The 15,424-nt window shown below is 37.9% G+C and overlaps 6 protein-coding genes across 9 annotated transcripts; 2 read left to right on the top strand and 4 right to left on the bottom strand.

Annotated features, from left to right (window-relative positions):
• LOC109124498 (filaggrin-2-like) lies at nt 1,143-1,803 on the bottom strand. Its single transcript, XM_010432269.2, has one exon. The coding sequence runs from the start codon at nt 1,740-1,742 to the stop codon at nt 1,296-1,298; it is 447 nt and encodes a 148-aa protein (XP_010430571.1). The 5' UTR covers nt 1,743-1,803; the 3' UTR covers nt 1,143-1,295.
• On the bottom strand, nt 3,781-4,894 carry LOC104714800. 2 transcript variants are annotated; one of them, XM_010432264.2, is made up of 4 exons: nt 4,743-4,894; nt 4,413-4,658; nt 4,223-4,240; nt 3,781-4,135 (listed from the first exon to the last, which is right to left on the bottom strand). In XM_010432264.2, exons 1-4 carry the CDS (start codon nt 4,795-4,797, stop codon nt 3,939-3,941), a joined length of 516 nt encoding a protein of 171 aa, XP_010430566.1. In that variant the 5' UTR covers nt 4,798-4,894; the 3' UTR covers nt 3,781-3,938. The 2 variants fall into 2 exon arrangements, with proteins under 2 accessions (XP_010430566.1, XP_010430565.1); XM_010432263.2 differs by having other exon boundaries at nt 4,413-4,888.
• LOC104714801 (E3 ubiquitin-protein ligase ORTHRUS 1-like) lies at nt 5,019-8,640 on the top strand. 2 transcript variants are annotated; one of them, XM_010432268.2, is made up of 9 exons: nt 5,019-5,586; nt 5,849-6,381; nt 6,474-6,599; nt 6,792-6,891; nt 6,985-7,049; nt 7,137-7,239; nt 7,343-7,475; nt 7,572-7,786; nt 8,234-8,640. In XM_010432268.2, the coding sequence occupies exons 1-9, from the start codon at nt 5,158-5,160 to the stop codon at nt 8,450-8,452; spliced, it is 1,923 nt and encodes a 640-aa protein (XP_010430570.1). In that variant the 5' UTR covers nt 5,019-5,157; the 3' UTR covers nt 8,453-8,640. The 2 variants fall into 2 exon arrangements, with proteins under 2 accessions (XP_010430570.1, XP_010430567.1); XM_010432265.2 differs by lacking the exon at nt 8,234-8,640 and adding an exon at nt 7,904-8,206 and having other exon boundaries at nt 5,092-5,586.
• LOC104714797 (protein SEH1-like) lies at nt 8,950-10,780 on the bottom strand. Its single transcript, XM_010432260.2, has 7 exons — nt 10,460-10,780; nt 10,254-10,354; nt 10,085-10,162; nt 9,824-9,979; nt 9,610-9,722; nt 9,394-9,520; nt 8,950-9,215 (listed from the first exon to the last, which is right to left on the bottom strand). Exons 1-7 carry the CDS (start codon nt 10,725-10,727, stop codon nt 9,081-9,083), a joined length of 978 nt encoding a protein of 325 aa, XP_010430562.1. The 5' UTR covers nt 10,728-10,780; the 3' UTR covers nt 8,950-9,080.
• Nucleotides 10,861-12,849, top strand: LOC104714798. The gene is made up of 5 exons (XM_010432262.2): nt 10,861-10,992; nt 11,138-11,288; nt 11,377-11,477; nt 11,577-11,870; nt 11,977-12,849. The coding sequence occupies exons 2-5, from the start codon at nt 11,170-11,172 to the stop codon at nt 12,750-12,752; spliced, it is 1,290 nt and encodes a 429-aa protein (XP_010430564.1). The 5' UTR covers nt 10,861-10,992; nt 11,138-11,169; the 3' UTR covers nt 12,753-12,849.
• On the bottom strand, nt 13,044-14,418 carry LOC104714796. Of its 2 annotated transcripts, none has more exons than XM_010432258.2 (2): nt 14,052-14,418; nt 13,044-13,844 (listed from the first exon to the last, which is right to left on the bottom strand). In XM_010432258.2, exons 1-2 carry the CDS (start codon nt 14,284-14,286, stop codon nt 13,249-13,251), a joined length of 831 nt encoding a protein of 276 aa, XP_010430560.1. In that variant the 5' UTR covers nt 14,287-14,418; the 3' UTR covers nt 13,044-13,248. The 2 variants fall into 2 exon arrangements, with proteins under 2 accessions (XP_010430560.1, XP_010430561.1); XM_010432259.2 differs by having other exon boundaries at nt 14,064-14,418.

Raw genomic sequence — 15,424 nt, 5'->3', positions numbered from 1 at the left:
AGGACTTTCCTATTCTGATTGTAATTAGAACAGTTTATTTATATGTTACAGTTTTATTTTTAATAAAATTATTAAGATTGGGTAAAAGCTACTAGAGAGATTTTTAAACTCAGGTGTGAAGTGAAGTTAAAAGAAAAAAATAATGAAGTTTGGGAAGAAGCAATTAAATAAGATTGGTGGGGAAGGTAAGAGCTGAGAGAAGAGAAGCACATGTCACAGTCTCGACCATATGCACAATGCTTTTAAAGTGGTCCCTTTTATTCTCTCCTTCCATGTGATTATCAAAGACTATTTGTTTTCTCATTTATATACATATCCCATCTTTTACATGAACATATATTTCTATGACTATAAGAATGGTGGACCAAACAAATCTTCGGATCAAACCTCCGTGGAAGTTGCAACTTACCAAATATTTATGCTTTGAAACGAAAACTGAGCATTAAGTTTGATCACACAAGCTTTGCAAAGATTGAACCGGACTATGCCAATGCCAAACCCGTTGAACTTGGCATTATATTGGTGTTAGACGGTTAGTGGTTTAATTGTAGTTTGGTGGTACGCGATCCATGCATGTCCGGATGATCAGGCAGGACCTAAATCTTTTAAAAATTAAAACCAAATCTTGACCTTTTAAAAGATCTGTGTCAGAAGACGAAAATGACAACATTTCTATCTCTCTGTCTCTCTCTACCTATAACATAAAAATTCATTTTTTAAAATTTTTTTGTTGATATATATATTATGAGTTTTAATATCACATTCACATATCACGTTGTTGGTTCCAACATTATTAACAGCAACAGCGAAATGAACTAGCTAAATAATATTCGTTCTATATGATCGTGTCGTGTGTATTGTGAAATCCCCTAAACTGAGTTCTTTTTCAGTTAATCGTTAATACTAGCTATATATATAAACTAGTTTAATTAAATAAACTTACAAAAAAATCTTAATCTAAGATTGTTCAAATTTTCTCCACCGTTTCTTAATTTCTTTTGTTTGAATCTGATGTAGATGAAAGGATTGATTGAGAAATGATCATACTAGTTTAAATTTTGGTACTCTTGTTAGTGAATTAGGTTGGTAAAAGGTAGCCATTAATCTTTTACCACGCTAGTACTTTTTGGTGACTTTGTTGGTTTTTGTAGCAAAAGTATAATAATAGATTCATAGTAGCGAGGTTTATATAGGACACACAGAGACACAACCACCTAAAGTGGTTTTATTGTATGTAAGTACTTTGTATAGTCTCTCTTATAAGCATCACTTTCTTTAGAGCAAGCATATCAGATTCAGTCGCTGTCGCTACCGCTGCTGCTTCCACTCTCATCGCCACTGCCATGCCCATCCTTGCTGTTCTTCTTCTTGGGCTCACTTTGCCTCCTATGTTTCTTCTCTCCATTGTTAATGAACATTCCAAGACCATTAAGACCTTTGTTTGTCTCATGAGTTTTCTTCTGGTGCTGCCCTAAGAGCTTCCCATGTCCATGACCCTTGTTCGTCTCGTGGGTCTTGTGTTGACCTAGAAACGTGCCGAGGCCACTCTGACTCTTTTGGCCAGTTTGACCCTTGAAGAGCCCATCAAGAAACCCACCGTGGCTACGGTGGTTCAAAGTCGGGCTAAGCCCATACACTGGACGAGCGGGTTTCTGGCCATGGCTCTGGCTCTGACCATAACCATTGCGTTGGCCTTGAGCCACCTCGTAGTAGTCTTTCTCACGGTTTTCGTAGTATTGCATTGTGGTTAAGAAGATGTGAGATTTAGGGTTTGTATTTTGTATTGTGTGTGTGGATATCGGTTTGAGCTTTAGAATATGTCTATATATACTATTGAGATTTTCATAAGAGTTGCTGAAATCAAATAGACTCCATCTGCTAGCGTCTGTCGTTATCTTGAACTTGTTCTTTAATAGTTTAAAGTAGCTAAAATTGAATCAATATATGCTAATGGTATTTTCTTTTTACCTAATAGGATGTCTATTTCAGAATTTGTTCTCAATTATAGGTGTCCAAGATTAAGATTCTTTGATTCATATTGATCTCAATGCGATCTAGAACAGGGGACTGTTACTATTGTCCTCCGTGTTGTAAAGCTTTATTCTAGATTTTAATTTGGCATATCTACTTGTTCATAATAATAGAAGTAAGTAACATTGTCATTCCAGAGTTACTTTGTATAAAAACCGCATGATACCAATGAGATTATCATCATTGATATGATCATGAGGCATCCATCCTTGGATTCTTTTTATTTACTACATTCAGACACAATACATAATTTCTATATGAGCCTTTGACTAATGAGCACGTCTTTATTTGTATTTTTCCCATATACGTAGCCGAGCCCATCTGAAAAACATAAGTTACGTAACCCACAAGAGATATAATCAAAGGTATTACTATTATTCATACAATAAGTAACATGATTTTCAAGTATTTCTTATTCTTGATATTATAGAATTCGAACCTCTTGCATGCTTAGTGATTAGAGTAATATTTGCGGCTGTAGCGATTGATAGGAGCAGTTTCCTTGGCAATAGGGTCAGGACAGCGTTTGCCAGTATCAACGGGTTCGTCTTCGTCCCAGTCAGAGTCGTCGCTGCGGCTAACCATTTCAGTGTAACCTCCAGCCATCATGGGGGTTCCTTCCTTGTCCGAATCAGAGTCCGACTTCTCGTGGGTCATCTGGCGGCCCATTTCGGTTGATTTCTTCTCTACTCTTTTAAACGACATCGTTTACCTGCAATGTGTCTTTTGATTTTCTTCTTCTTTTATATCCTATCAAAAATGTATTGCCTAGCTACAATATTTATAGATGAATTTGTATGTTGTATGTACGTATGCATCAAACTTTTGTAACATCAAACTATGAATTAGATTCATTTCAAGTGGATGAGATTTACGATCTTCACCTTTTGTGTGTTTTGACTATATATATTTTTCTTTTCTTTTTTTATAGAAAAATAAATGTTACTATCAGTATATATGAGTTCTGTGTTGAATCAAAAATTCGCTTTGAAAATGATTTTTTTTTTCTGTATGCTAAATTTGATATGTGGTAAAAAATGTAGTTCAAAGTCGTGATGATTTAGTTTCCACTCCGGAAAAGAAAATAAATGGTTGAAACTTTAAAGTTTAAACCCATAGTATGGCAAATGCTTATTTTACTACAAGGCAACTGATGTTAAATCATTTCATTTTTTTTTTTTTTGTGATTTGTTATCTTCGATCAAGGATATGTTCAAAGTTCATTTTGTATCATAGTTTTTAATGTTGTCGAATGAATTGGTTAATTTCCAAGTTTGGTGCAATATATATTGGGAATTCCAATTCCACATATGTGACGTTAATTATGCAAACAAAAAAACGTATGAAGTCTTTGGAACGCCTCCGCCAAAGCGATCCTATTCGTCTCGACATCTCAAACACCTTTTAGTACACCACCCGCGTTTCATCTCAATGACCAGCATCTCCTATCTTAGTTTTGCCGAAAACGTTCTCAAACCGCTCTTTCTACAAAGTTTTGAAGGTTTTTTCTTCCCATCCCTAGTGATAGTTTTATTAAAAAGATTTACTGTGTTAAACGCTGGTTTTTGCAAAAGAACCTACAATATGCATTTACCTAATCAAAGTGGCATGTATTTGGATTCCTCAACTTTTTCCTACATCAAACTTTGAACAAGGTTCCAATAGTAACTACTCAATGCCATTCTCGATCGGATTTATACCTTCACAAAATGTTCCTTTAGCATATTAGGTAAAACAAAAAAAATCAAATAAGAACCAAACGCACCTACTTATCTTAGCTAGCGTTCAACTTACGCGTTCAAAATGGGAATTAGATGCGCGTTTGAGAGTTGTATAATATATAAGCTAACTCATAAACAAGTGAAAGTGAAACCCATAATTACAAAAAAATCTACATTTCTTTTTGACTACACAGAAGATTTCTCTTGTTCTTGACTAGTTGGTGCTTCTTCATCATCATCATCATCATCATCATCATCATCAGGCTTCCTGAGAGCTTGTCTAAGACCCAACACGATGAACAAATTGGTAAGCGCCAGAAGTGATTCAGCTCCTCCATGTAACCAATCAACATTCGACAACGACGTTCCATAATGCACCTTTGCTTCATTTCATTCAAAAATAACATCAGAACCTCCTCATATACATACAAAAATCCTAGAGAAAGGTTTATGATGTTAAACAAATTTACCATAAATTCCAGCAGGAACTGCATTCCAAATTCAATCGATCAAAGCCATCCAAGAAAGAAAAACAAGAACAGAGGAATAGGTTAAGATCACTACTAATAGGTTAAGATCACTACTAAGAAACGCCAAACGCTATAAACAGAGCACGCGTTTCACGATATGGACGCAAACGCTGAGAAACAGAGTACTTACTCGTAGCTCCAACGAAGGCAAGCAAGAAGTAGAAACCGAAGAGTGTGAGTTTTGGAGCAGATTTGGATTTAGTGAGGAAATAGAGAAAGCCAATGTATGGAAACAGAGACACAGCGAAGAGCTGTGATGCTATGCTCTGTGAATCAATGGTCGGAGCCCATGGATCCACTGGAAACATCCCTCCTGCGTCGCACACGATTGATACTCTCGTCCCATCTTCTCTTCTTGTTTTCTTCTCCTTTGTCTCTGTCAAGTGTAAGAAGAAGCTTTTGTTTCTAGAGACTGAGAGAGAAGACTGATGAATACGCTTAGTGTTAAACGGAGACGAACCAGGAAATCTAACGGCTGAGAATAGCGCCGGAGAGTTAGAGTTTATCAGAATCATCTCTCGTTTTATTTTACTCTCCACGGTGAGTGAGAGAGAGAAGGCAAAAAGGTTTTGTGGATGAGAAAAAAGATAGAGAAGATAACTTCGTGCCGTTTTAGATCTTCGTAAATTACATGTACGTCGTTTTACGTAAATATATTACTCAGACGATCTTATCAAAACTGTGAGATTTTTTTTTGTTTTTCATTTATTTTTAAGGGAAAAAGACGCTCGCGACTTTTCAATTTCCGCCAAATATTTTGAGAACCCGCCGCTCTCTCTCTCCCTTTATAATTTCCCCCAAATCTCTCACTCATCTCGATAACCCTAAATCACTCTCTCTCTCTCTATTACTCTTTTGTCACACTCGTTTCAACAATGGCGATTGAGATTCAGGTTCCTTGCGACGGAGACGGTGTGTGCATGCGGTGCAAGGCCACTCCTCCTGCTGAAGACTCGCTCACTTGCAGCACGTGCGTCACTCCATGGCACGTGGCTTGTATCCTCCCCGAATCGCTCGTTTCTTCGACCGGAGGAGAGTGGCAGTGTCCCGATTGCTCAGGCGATATCGTCGAATCCGCCGTTCCGGTTTCCGGAACCGCTGGTGGTGCGGTTCTCTTAGCAGCGGTCCGTGCGATTGAGGCTGATGTGACACTCACTGATGCTCAGAAAGCTAAAAAAAGGCAAAAACTCATGAGTGGTGGTTCTGGTGGTGGTGTCGATGAAGAAGACGACGAGAAGAAGGAGAGCGATGATGAAAAGATCTGTTGCTCTATTTGCATTAAATTGCCTGAAAGACCTGTTACGGTTAGTTTCGTTCTCATCGATTTTGTTAAGAACTTGTTAGATCTTGAGATTAGTATTGAATCTGTATGCTTGATTGTGTCTGAGTCTTGTTTAAGCTGCGTGATTAGTAGAGTTTGTTGTAGACACCATGTGGTCACAGTTTTAGATCATGAGATTAGTATTGAATCTGTATGCTTGATTGTCTTTGAGTCTTGTTTAAGCTGCCTGATTAGTAGCGTTTGGAGACTAATGTGACTTGTTACTGTCTACTTTGTGGTTGTAGACACCGTGTGGTCACAACTTCTGCTTGAAATGTTTTGAGAAATGGGTAGCTAAAGGTAATCTAACTTGTATGACATGCCGAGGCAAGATTCCCAAACACGTGGCCCAGAATCCACGCATCAACTTAGCTCTAGTCTCTGCTATTCGTTTAGCAAAGGCTTCAAATTCTGCTGTTGTCATAACTTCAGCCAAGATTCAACATGTTGTTAGGAATGAAGATCGGCCTGACAAGGCATTCACTACGGAGAGGGCTAAAAAGACTGGGAAAGCTAACGCTTGTAGTGGTAAGATTTATGTCACGATTCCAGGTGATCATTTTGGTCCGATAACATCCGAGTATGATCCCACTAGAAACCAAGGTGTCTTGGTTGGTGAGTCCTGGGATGACAGACAAGACTGTAGGCAGTGGGGAGCGCATTTCCCGCATGTTGCTGGAATCGCTGGGCAATCTGGTTTTGGAGCTCAGTCAGTTGCTCTCTCTGGAGGGTATCTAGATGATGAGGATCACGGCGAGTGGTTCCTCTACACTGGAAGGTTAGCTTTACATATCTCCTGTCCTTTGGTGCTTGTACTATGGCTATTCTTGTAGAAATATTTGTCTTAATGTCTTTGGTTGTGTGTTGCAGTGGTGGAAGGGATCTCACTGGAAACAAAAGAACTGCTAACATACAGTCTTTCGACCAGAAGTTTGCGAAAATGAATGAAGCTCTACGAATTAGTTGCAAAATGGGCTATCCTGTCCGAGTTGTCAGGTTATCTTTCTCACTTTTATGCAGTCTTTCTTTAACTATAGGTGAATTTGGGATGCTCCTGTGTCAAATTTTGCTTTCTTTATTGAAAAAGAATAGATTGTTTGTCGTCATAGGGCTGCGCTCAGCTAAGCTGGATGTACGTTGTCCTGATATACTATGAGCAGAATGTTATCCTGTCTCTTCAATTTTCAGGTCTCACAAGGAGAAGCGTTCAGCATATGCCCCTGAGAAAGGAGTGAGATATGATGGGGTTTATAGGATTGAGAAGTGCTGGCGAAAAGTTGGAATACAGGTTCACATATATATAGATAACTCTCTTAATTGTTCACCTATACCTTTTGAGCTGGGTTGTTTTTTTCCTGACCTACTCATCTGTTTTCCATAGGGTTCTTTTAAGGTCTGCCGTTACCTGTTTGTCAGATGTGACAATGAGGCAGCTCCATGGGCCAGGTTTGATATATATTTTCTTTCGGGAAGTGCTTTATTTCTGTATTTGCTATACTTAATACCTCATGAGGTTTTTTAACTATTCTGCAGTGATGTGCTTGGTGATCGTCCAAGGCCATTGCCTGTTATTCCTGAGCTGAATAAAGCTACTGAACTGTTTGTGAGAAAAGAGAAGCCATCATGGGATTTCGATGTTTGTAAAGCTTGTTTTTTTGCTTGAGCAGATACCATATATTCTTCTTTGTTTTGGTTCATTATTTTTAACCTTTTCCCCTTGTGCATTTTTCATGGATTAGGAAGCTGATGGTCGTTGGAAATGGATGAAGTCTCCACCTGCTAGTAGAAAGTGTGTTGCTGCTCTGGATCCTGAGTATAGGAAGATCGTTAGGAAAAGAGGAAAGAACTCTATCATGGACAAACTTCGCAAAGGTATAACATCGACTGTCACTTGTGTTATTGTAAATTTGTAATCTAGAGCACAATCCATAACTGTTAAATTGTGTTTTATTTTCTGGTTTAACACAGAGTTCAACTGCCAAATCTGTCATAAAGTGATGAGTCTCCCAGTGACAACGCCTTGTGCTCACAACTTCTGCAAGGGATGCTTAGATGCTAAATTTGCTGGGGTAGCTCAAGTGCGGGAGAGAAGCAGAGGTGGGCGCACACTACGTACAAAGAAGAATGTCATGACCTGCCATTGTTGCACTACTGACCTCTCTGAGTTTCTCCAGAACCCACAGGTTAAAACAATTTCATCTCATCTTCTTATACATTCTTAATTGTTACCAATTTTTTTGTTGGAATTCCCAATGTAATAACTTTGGCTATAACATATAAATAAATTCTTGATAAAACAGGTGAACAGAGAACTGATGGAGGTGATTGAGAATCTGAAGAAGAAAGAGGAAGAGTCTCAAGCCGTTGATGAACCAAGCAATGACGCAGCAGAGTCTTCTGGAGGAAACACAGAGTACGAAGAAGAAGAAGGAGAAGAGGAAGAGGAAGAGGAGGAAGCTGAACCACCTAGTAAGAAGATCAAACTGGACAGCAACTGTGTTGGTGTTGGAAACTAAAGAAACTAGAGTGACTTAGTATATATATCAATATTAAATAACTCTCTCGGTAGCTCAAGGAGCTCTTTTTTTTTTTTTTGCTAAACAGCTCAANATAAATGCTTGATAAAACAGGTGAACAGAGAACTGATGGAGGTGATTGAGAATCTGAAGAAGAAAGAGGAAGAGTCTCAAGCCGTTGATGAACCAAGCAATGACGCAGCAGAGTCTTCTGGAGGAAACACAGAGTCCGAAGAAGAAGAAGGAGAAGAGGAAGAGGAGGAAGCTGAACCACCAAGTAAGAAGATCAAACTGGACAGCGACTGTGTTGGACCTGTTGGTGTTGGAAACTAAAGAAACTAGAGTGACTTAGTATATATATCAATATTAAATAACTCTCTCGGTCTCAGCTCAAGGAGCTCTTTTTTTTTTTGCTAAACAGCTCAAGGAGCTCTTTTGGTTTGTAATATTTCGTACCAAAACTTATGCGGCTTTTTATTATTTTGGTCTTAATTCCAAACTTTATTAGAACTTTGTTGATTTACCGATTCACTATGTACCAAACCAAAATACCAATTTTGTCTAAGACCTGAACTTTATTCTACGTATTAAAATTATGTCTAAAAATACGTGTGACTGAAAACGGTGACCGAAAAAAATAATTATTATTTGTCTAAAAAGAGTTCTAAGCATCCACATGTGTGACTGATGTTGATCATCTGGATTTGATGAATGATTACTCTTTGAACTGAAGAATGAACTCTTTATCACTGTCATCTTTGGGTTAAGTGTTATATTTTTGGTTTTAACTACTCAAGAGAATGGGGCTTATATAGTGTGCTGTTTTCACGTCCAAAATCAGATCAACTTATATATAGACTAGTCTTTAAAGTCGAGACAAAACTGAGCAATACTAATAAATAATGTCCTTAAAATGGAAAGAACATGTTTTTGGACATTGGACATAGCCGCGATGTGGTACTTAGGAGGGAACTGGTTCAAGCGTTGCCTGCTCGTGCCACTCCCCGTTTAAGTTTGACTGCCACAATTTGACCATACCATCACTTCCAGTGCTAGCTAAAGTCATGCCACTCATGTCCCATTCCATCTGCCAAACCTGACCAGGAAAAACCAAAACTAGTGCAATTTAGTTACGCCTTATGCCAAATTGCCAATCAAAAGGAAATCAAAAGTAGGATCAAAGATCAACAACGAAAGCTCCTCAGACCCTATAGTTTAGTTCCCAGCAACTCCTATAGTTTAGATGAAAGGTAAGAAGTAGTGGAATTTGATACCTCGCCTTGATGGCCAGAAAGCGAGGAGACCTTCTTAACTGGAAGCCTTCCTTCAAGATCAGGAGCTAGACCAACATGCCATATTCCTATCCCTTTATGAGTTGCAACAGCAACAACCTCGTATGGTCTGTATCAAAGTTACCAAAAAAGAGGATTAGTCTGAGGTTCTTAAGACGGAGTATTTTGAATAAGGACCAAGATTGTTCTTTGAATTACGTGCCAATATTTGGGGCCCATGACAAAGCATAGACTGGATCACCTTTGTCTTCTGGTAAGGCTAATTCTGCTACTGCCAACCATCGGTTATGAGCTTCGTCAAACTCCCATATCTGCAACAACAAGTCTATCATGATTTTAGGCAACACACAAAATATACCTTTGATTTCCAGCTCACAATAGCGTGAAAAAAAGGTCTTAATTCAAAATATACCTTGGAAGAGTTAAGATGTGGAGAATCAGAGTTGAAGGCTAAAACAAAGCTTGGTTCTTGCTCTTCACCTTTCATCGGATTCCAAGAAACAGATGCAGATAAGCTTGAAGGTTTACCGAGCGTCGATAGAGAATCAATAACATTCTGAAACTCGGCCTGCACAGAACGGTGAGGAATTAGACAAGATCGATAGAAACAACAAGAAACTTAAGAAGCAACAAAAAGCAGATGTATAGTGTGTCAAATAGAAAGACAAGCCACCTGAAGTTGCCAGTTCTTTAGTTCCAATGGATTCAACAGCTCAAAAACCCTAAGGTACCCATCAGAATATGCTGCAACCTACAAAAAAAAAATCAACGAATCATTCATAATGGTAGCCTAAGAGTTTGTTAAGCATCAAAAACAAAGAAAGCATCAATATCTCTCTCACCATCTTTAGACTCTTTGTGGAAACTCCAAATTGAACATCAAGCACTAGGCTAGACTTGCTCTTCATACTCTTACACAGTTTCCACTCAAGAGCATGTGTGTCTAACAAAAACAAAGTAAAATCTCTATAAGAGAATTGGATTTTTAACAATTCCAAAACAACAATCCATTGTAACACTAAGCAACGAACAAAGAGCACAGAGTTACCTTCAGAAACCTCCTCCCAAATCGATAAGCTTCCGTCTTCGCAAATGCAGGCTACTGCGTCGCCGTATTCAGAAGGTAACCAGACGATTTTTACGATACTGGATTCACTAACCCTAATTTTGGAAGAGCAAGTGAAAGTAGAAGAAGACGAAGCAGAAGGAGTAGAAGAGTCGTAAACGGAGATGCTTCCGTCGAGGGAACCGGCGGCTAATCGGTGGCCGGAGTAATTCCAGGATGAACATGTGGTGCCGGAATCTAGCGTCGCCATTTTTCTCTCTCTCTCGTGCTCACTGACTGATTCGGAGAATCTCCAGAGGTTTCAGAGGGAAGCACAAAATTGGGCCAAGATAGATTGGGCCTTTTTGCAATTAATTGGGCCCTTTCTGTTTTTAATTTTTTTTATCTTTTGGTGAGTTTTCCACTTTTTACATCGTCTCCGAGAGAGAGAAGACGGCGGTGTGCTGCTGAAACCTCCTCCTCTCTCAAGCTAATCTTCCCACCGCCACGACTCCGATCACTCTCAATTCGCTCTGGTACTGTTACTATCTTAGAATTATATCTAAATGGCTTTTGAATTCCTTTTTATCCCACCCAATTTGCTTAAACCCTTAAAAAAATCACTAAACCCTTTTGCTTTTGGCATTTTCTTATTCGCGAATTTTGTAATTTTTTTGTTAGTTTCTGCAACAACTGGGAGAGAGATCTTGCCAATGAAGGAAAGAGTAAAAGTGAGAATCGAGAAACAAGTGAAAGAAAGGAGTAGTGATACTCGCGCTTCACTGCCGAAATCAGCTATGAACTCGGCGGATCAAAGAATCAAACCGGAGAGGTAAATTTATCTCGCAAGGGTTTTAGGTTTTTGCCTCAATTTCAGAAAATTATACTGTATGTTTGAGTAGTTGAATTAGTGAATGCAGGAGCAGGAAGATAGTGTCTTTCGCCTCGAATTTGATGATTCTGGCGAATAAAGCGTTGGAGGAAGATGAGTCTTTGCCGGCGAGAATTAAGGAAGACACATGTAAATAAATAAATAAAAAAGAGCAAATTTTTTGATTTATGGGTTTTACTTAAAAATTGCAATATTTATTATAAAGCTTTTGATTCCATTTTTTGGCAGATGAAGAAGAAGCTGTCTCTAAGGGAAAGCGAGAGCTGATGATGCAACCAAGAGCAACTCTTAGAGCAGCCAAGGCTCTTAAAGAAGCTAGATTGAACAGAGGTCTTGAATTGTACAAAATTTATAAGAGGAATAAAAGAGCCAACGAGTCTGGTCGTCTTGGTGGTGGTTGCACTAGGTTTCGTAGGAACAACTTGTCTGGTACTCTTCAGCAGCTGTCTTTTGAAGATTTAGTGGTTCTGGCTAACGCAGCAGAGGAGTATATGCCTGCTGCTACAGTTGAGCAAGATACATGTAAGATAGCAAACAGAGTTTTATTTGTGGTTTATCATATAGATATGCAATTGTAATATGTTTTGGTCTACTACAGTAAAAGACATTTGAGCTGATGGAATTGCAGGTAAGCAGAGCGAATCTGGCGAGCTGCTGAGAATCCGAGAGTTGATGCAACCAAAGGGTGAAGCAGCACCAGTGAAGGTTGTTGAAGACGTTAAATCAAACAGAGATTCTTCTGATGGTTTTCGGATAGACAGATTGTTTGAGAAGAAGTATGTCCGAAGGATAAGAGTCAAGAACAAGGAGCAGTTGAAATCTACATCAGTTGGAGTGGTTGCAGGAACTTCTAATCTTGTCAACAATAAGTTGTGTGGACGCAAACCATCAAGGTTAACTATTGTGGATGCATTAGAGAGAGGAGAAGGGTTGGTGTACAACAACGGTGAAACTCTGTCAAAATCTGAACTAGTCTGTTGTACCGGGATGAAAAACAAGACAAGGAGCAGAGATGAGACAGAAGCAACCGGAGCTGCAGTTTCGAAAAAGCAGTTTGATTGTCTTGATTCAGCATGGGAACAGGGATATCCCAAGAGAAAACGCAGCCAACTAATAATAAGAAAGGAACGGAAGAAGACCTTGAGAGAAAGCAGAGAAGGAAAGAAACAAGCTTGTGACGCAATCGACAATTCTGGACAAGAAGCTGAGACAGAGGACGTTTCTGATGCATTTAACTCTTCTAGTTGCAACTTGGGTAGTAGTTTCATCTTCGATGTTCAATGGAGCAACAAGAGGAAGAGAAATTGCATGAAATTAGTGGAAGCACAGAGCAACCTCGTGATCCTTCTTATTGCTGTTGAAGCAATCACACATCAGTTGCGTCTCTTAGACATTAGCATGTAGCTAGGAAGCTCTAAAACGTAGTCCTCTTGTTTTGTATCTAGTCTTACTACTGTAGAGACTACTTAAGATCTACTAATATATAACCTTTTGATGTAAATCAAATCTGAGCTATATGATTGAAAATTTAACTAGAAATGATACTCCAAAAAGTAAATGAAGTGAGAAAATGCTAATCATAAGAAGTATACAGAATCAAATTGACAGTGTTACGGTAAATAAATTGACAAAAAGTTTACCCCTGGGAATTACTTTACTGATAAGAAAGTCTTAAGATATAACTAACCTCTTGGAAAGATTTCATACTTTTCACCTAATTGTGTTAATTAATAAACGGATATACATTTACATACAACGTAAGAAAAACAAAAATCAGTACCATAGTACATTAGTAGAAATTTTTTTGGAAGCAATAATAGTGTTTTATTTAGAGGCTCTACCTTAATATTAATATCTCCTATATATTATACTTTTAGTATAAAATTTAATGAAAGTATAATCAATAACATGATACACCGACGAGCCGACTCCGCGGGAATCGCTCGGACGTTGTTTTCCTAACAAGCGAGTTGATCTCTGAGCCAACCATATCTGTTGACTCTCCAGACTCGGGAATTGTCGTAAGCGATCCCTTCTTGTCGAAAACTACGTAATATTTGTCCATATCTACGCCGCGGCCGTGACCTGCCTTGAACGTTGCGTTTGACTCTTCTTTCTGTCTGAACATTGACTTGATGAGTTTCCCCAGAGAACGTGAGATCTTCTTGTTCGGTGATTGTTGTTTCTTGGTCAAAGACCACGTCGTCGTTTCTGAAGGTGGAGGAGGAGGAGTACTATGAGAGAGGTGTGGCATGGACATGGATCTAGCTGAGGAGGAGATGGCTGAATCGAGTTGGCGATTGAACGAGTTGAGCTCGAATGAGTCGTAGAGTGTGCTTTCGCAGTCCCATACCTTCTTATTCTTCATCATCTTATTATCAACATCCGTAATCTCTTCTGTGTTATGTTTCGGATTCATCAGTACCATCTTGTTCTTGACGTGATTAATTTCCATCTTTTTAGTGTTGTTTTCTGATCTTTGTATCGAGTTTTTGTCTGTAAAAAATAAAAATATGTACTCATCAACTTACATGAGAGAAAAATAGTGATGCACTAATTCATAAAAAGAGCGTTCATGAAAAAAAATTGATATAAATAGAAAATTCCATTTCCCATATTTTTTAAAAGGTCATGGACATAATAATTTGGACATAATAACTTATAACCTTACTTCATGTAAAAGAAAATAGCAATGATCAAAACCTGATAACTCACAATTTCCCATCTTAATTTTCATCATCATATATGATGATGATGATGGTGATGATGATGATGCGGAGATCTTAGGAGATTGATCATCTCTTGTCGTCTTCTTAGCTTGTCTTAAACCCTTTTTGATATGTCCTTTAATAATCATATCATCTTTCTTTGTAATCTTCTCACCCTCCGTTTTTGTTGCCATCTTCGGTGACTCTAAGGTTCTTCGTTTGACTTCCATCTTATTGTTTCTTTCTATGAACCTTTCTTTTTTTCTTTCGGTAGTGATTATAAATATAGGATCTGATGGTTATACGTATAGAGGTAGGAGTGTTCGGTGAAGAATAAAACGCGTAGCCAATATCTTTTTTTGTTTTTGTGTGTGTGTGAAACTTCATTGTAATGAGCATCACGGTCTCTTCATATATCAAATATTGCAATTAATACACTATCTCTTTTTCTCCATTGTATATATATATATATATATATATACACACAACCTAGAAATACTAACAGATCTATTTTAATATCGATGTGGCTATGTTCAAAACCAACTATAATATATGACAATTTTCTACGGTATCTATCACTGTTTCTATTTTTGTTTTGTTTGGGTAAATCACTTGTCCATTTTTATAAACAGAAGCCACATCTAGAGTAAGTTTAACACATTACTTCTCATTCTACAATATATATATCACTATCCGGATAGATCATAGATGCATGATTAGGTTCTCATGTCTGGAGCGAAGCATGACTCGTCCAATCACCAATTGCTTTATGGTAAACTGCCCTTTCTTACGTAATATTGATATGCGTTAGTTACGTTGGATTTAGCTAGAAGACGAGTTTTGGGATTTAAATCTTAACAATTTGAAATCCTCGTATAACATCATGATAGGTTGATATCTATCTAATCAACTATATTTATCACACAAAATGTGTCATTTATAGAAATCATTATGAAGAATATATATTATATTTAGGATCATTGTTTTCAAAATAAAAGCCATCATATATATATACCTACGGCAAAATAAAAATAAAATGAACTATATATAAGCGTTTATCATGGAACGTAAATGAGTAAGGTTTTTAACTTGTTGACTATTATTATTCTTACCCCATCACGCAAGCCTTAACCATTTAATACAAGAACATTTAATTTAATAAAGTGTCATGGAATATTTATTTAGGTTTTTTTAATAGAAAATAAAACTTAGAAAGTACCTATATAGCATAATAGTTGATCTTTTCTTTAATTTTCACAAGTCGAGGAAGTGGAGCTGTCGATCGTATCGGTAGCTAGCTTCTCTAAAATACAAGAGTCGGTTTTAGGATTGCGATAGCGAACGATCCACTGTCTACCATGTCGCAAT

This window comes from Camelina sativa, chromosome 9 (assembly GCF_000633955.1).
Source record: "Camelina sativa cultivar DH55 chromosome 9, Cs, whole genome shotgun sequence".
Lineage (NCBI taxonomy): Eukaryota > Viridiplantae > Streptophyta > Magnoliopsida > Brassicales > Brassicaceae > Camelina > Camelina sativa.
The sequence above is the reverse complement of the archived record's forward strand: the minus strand, read 5'-3'. Positions and strand labels throughout refer to the sequence as shown.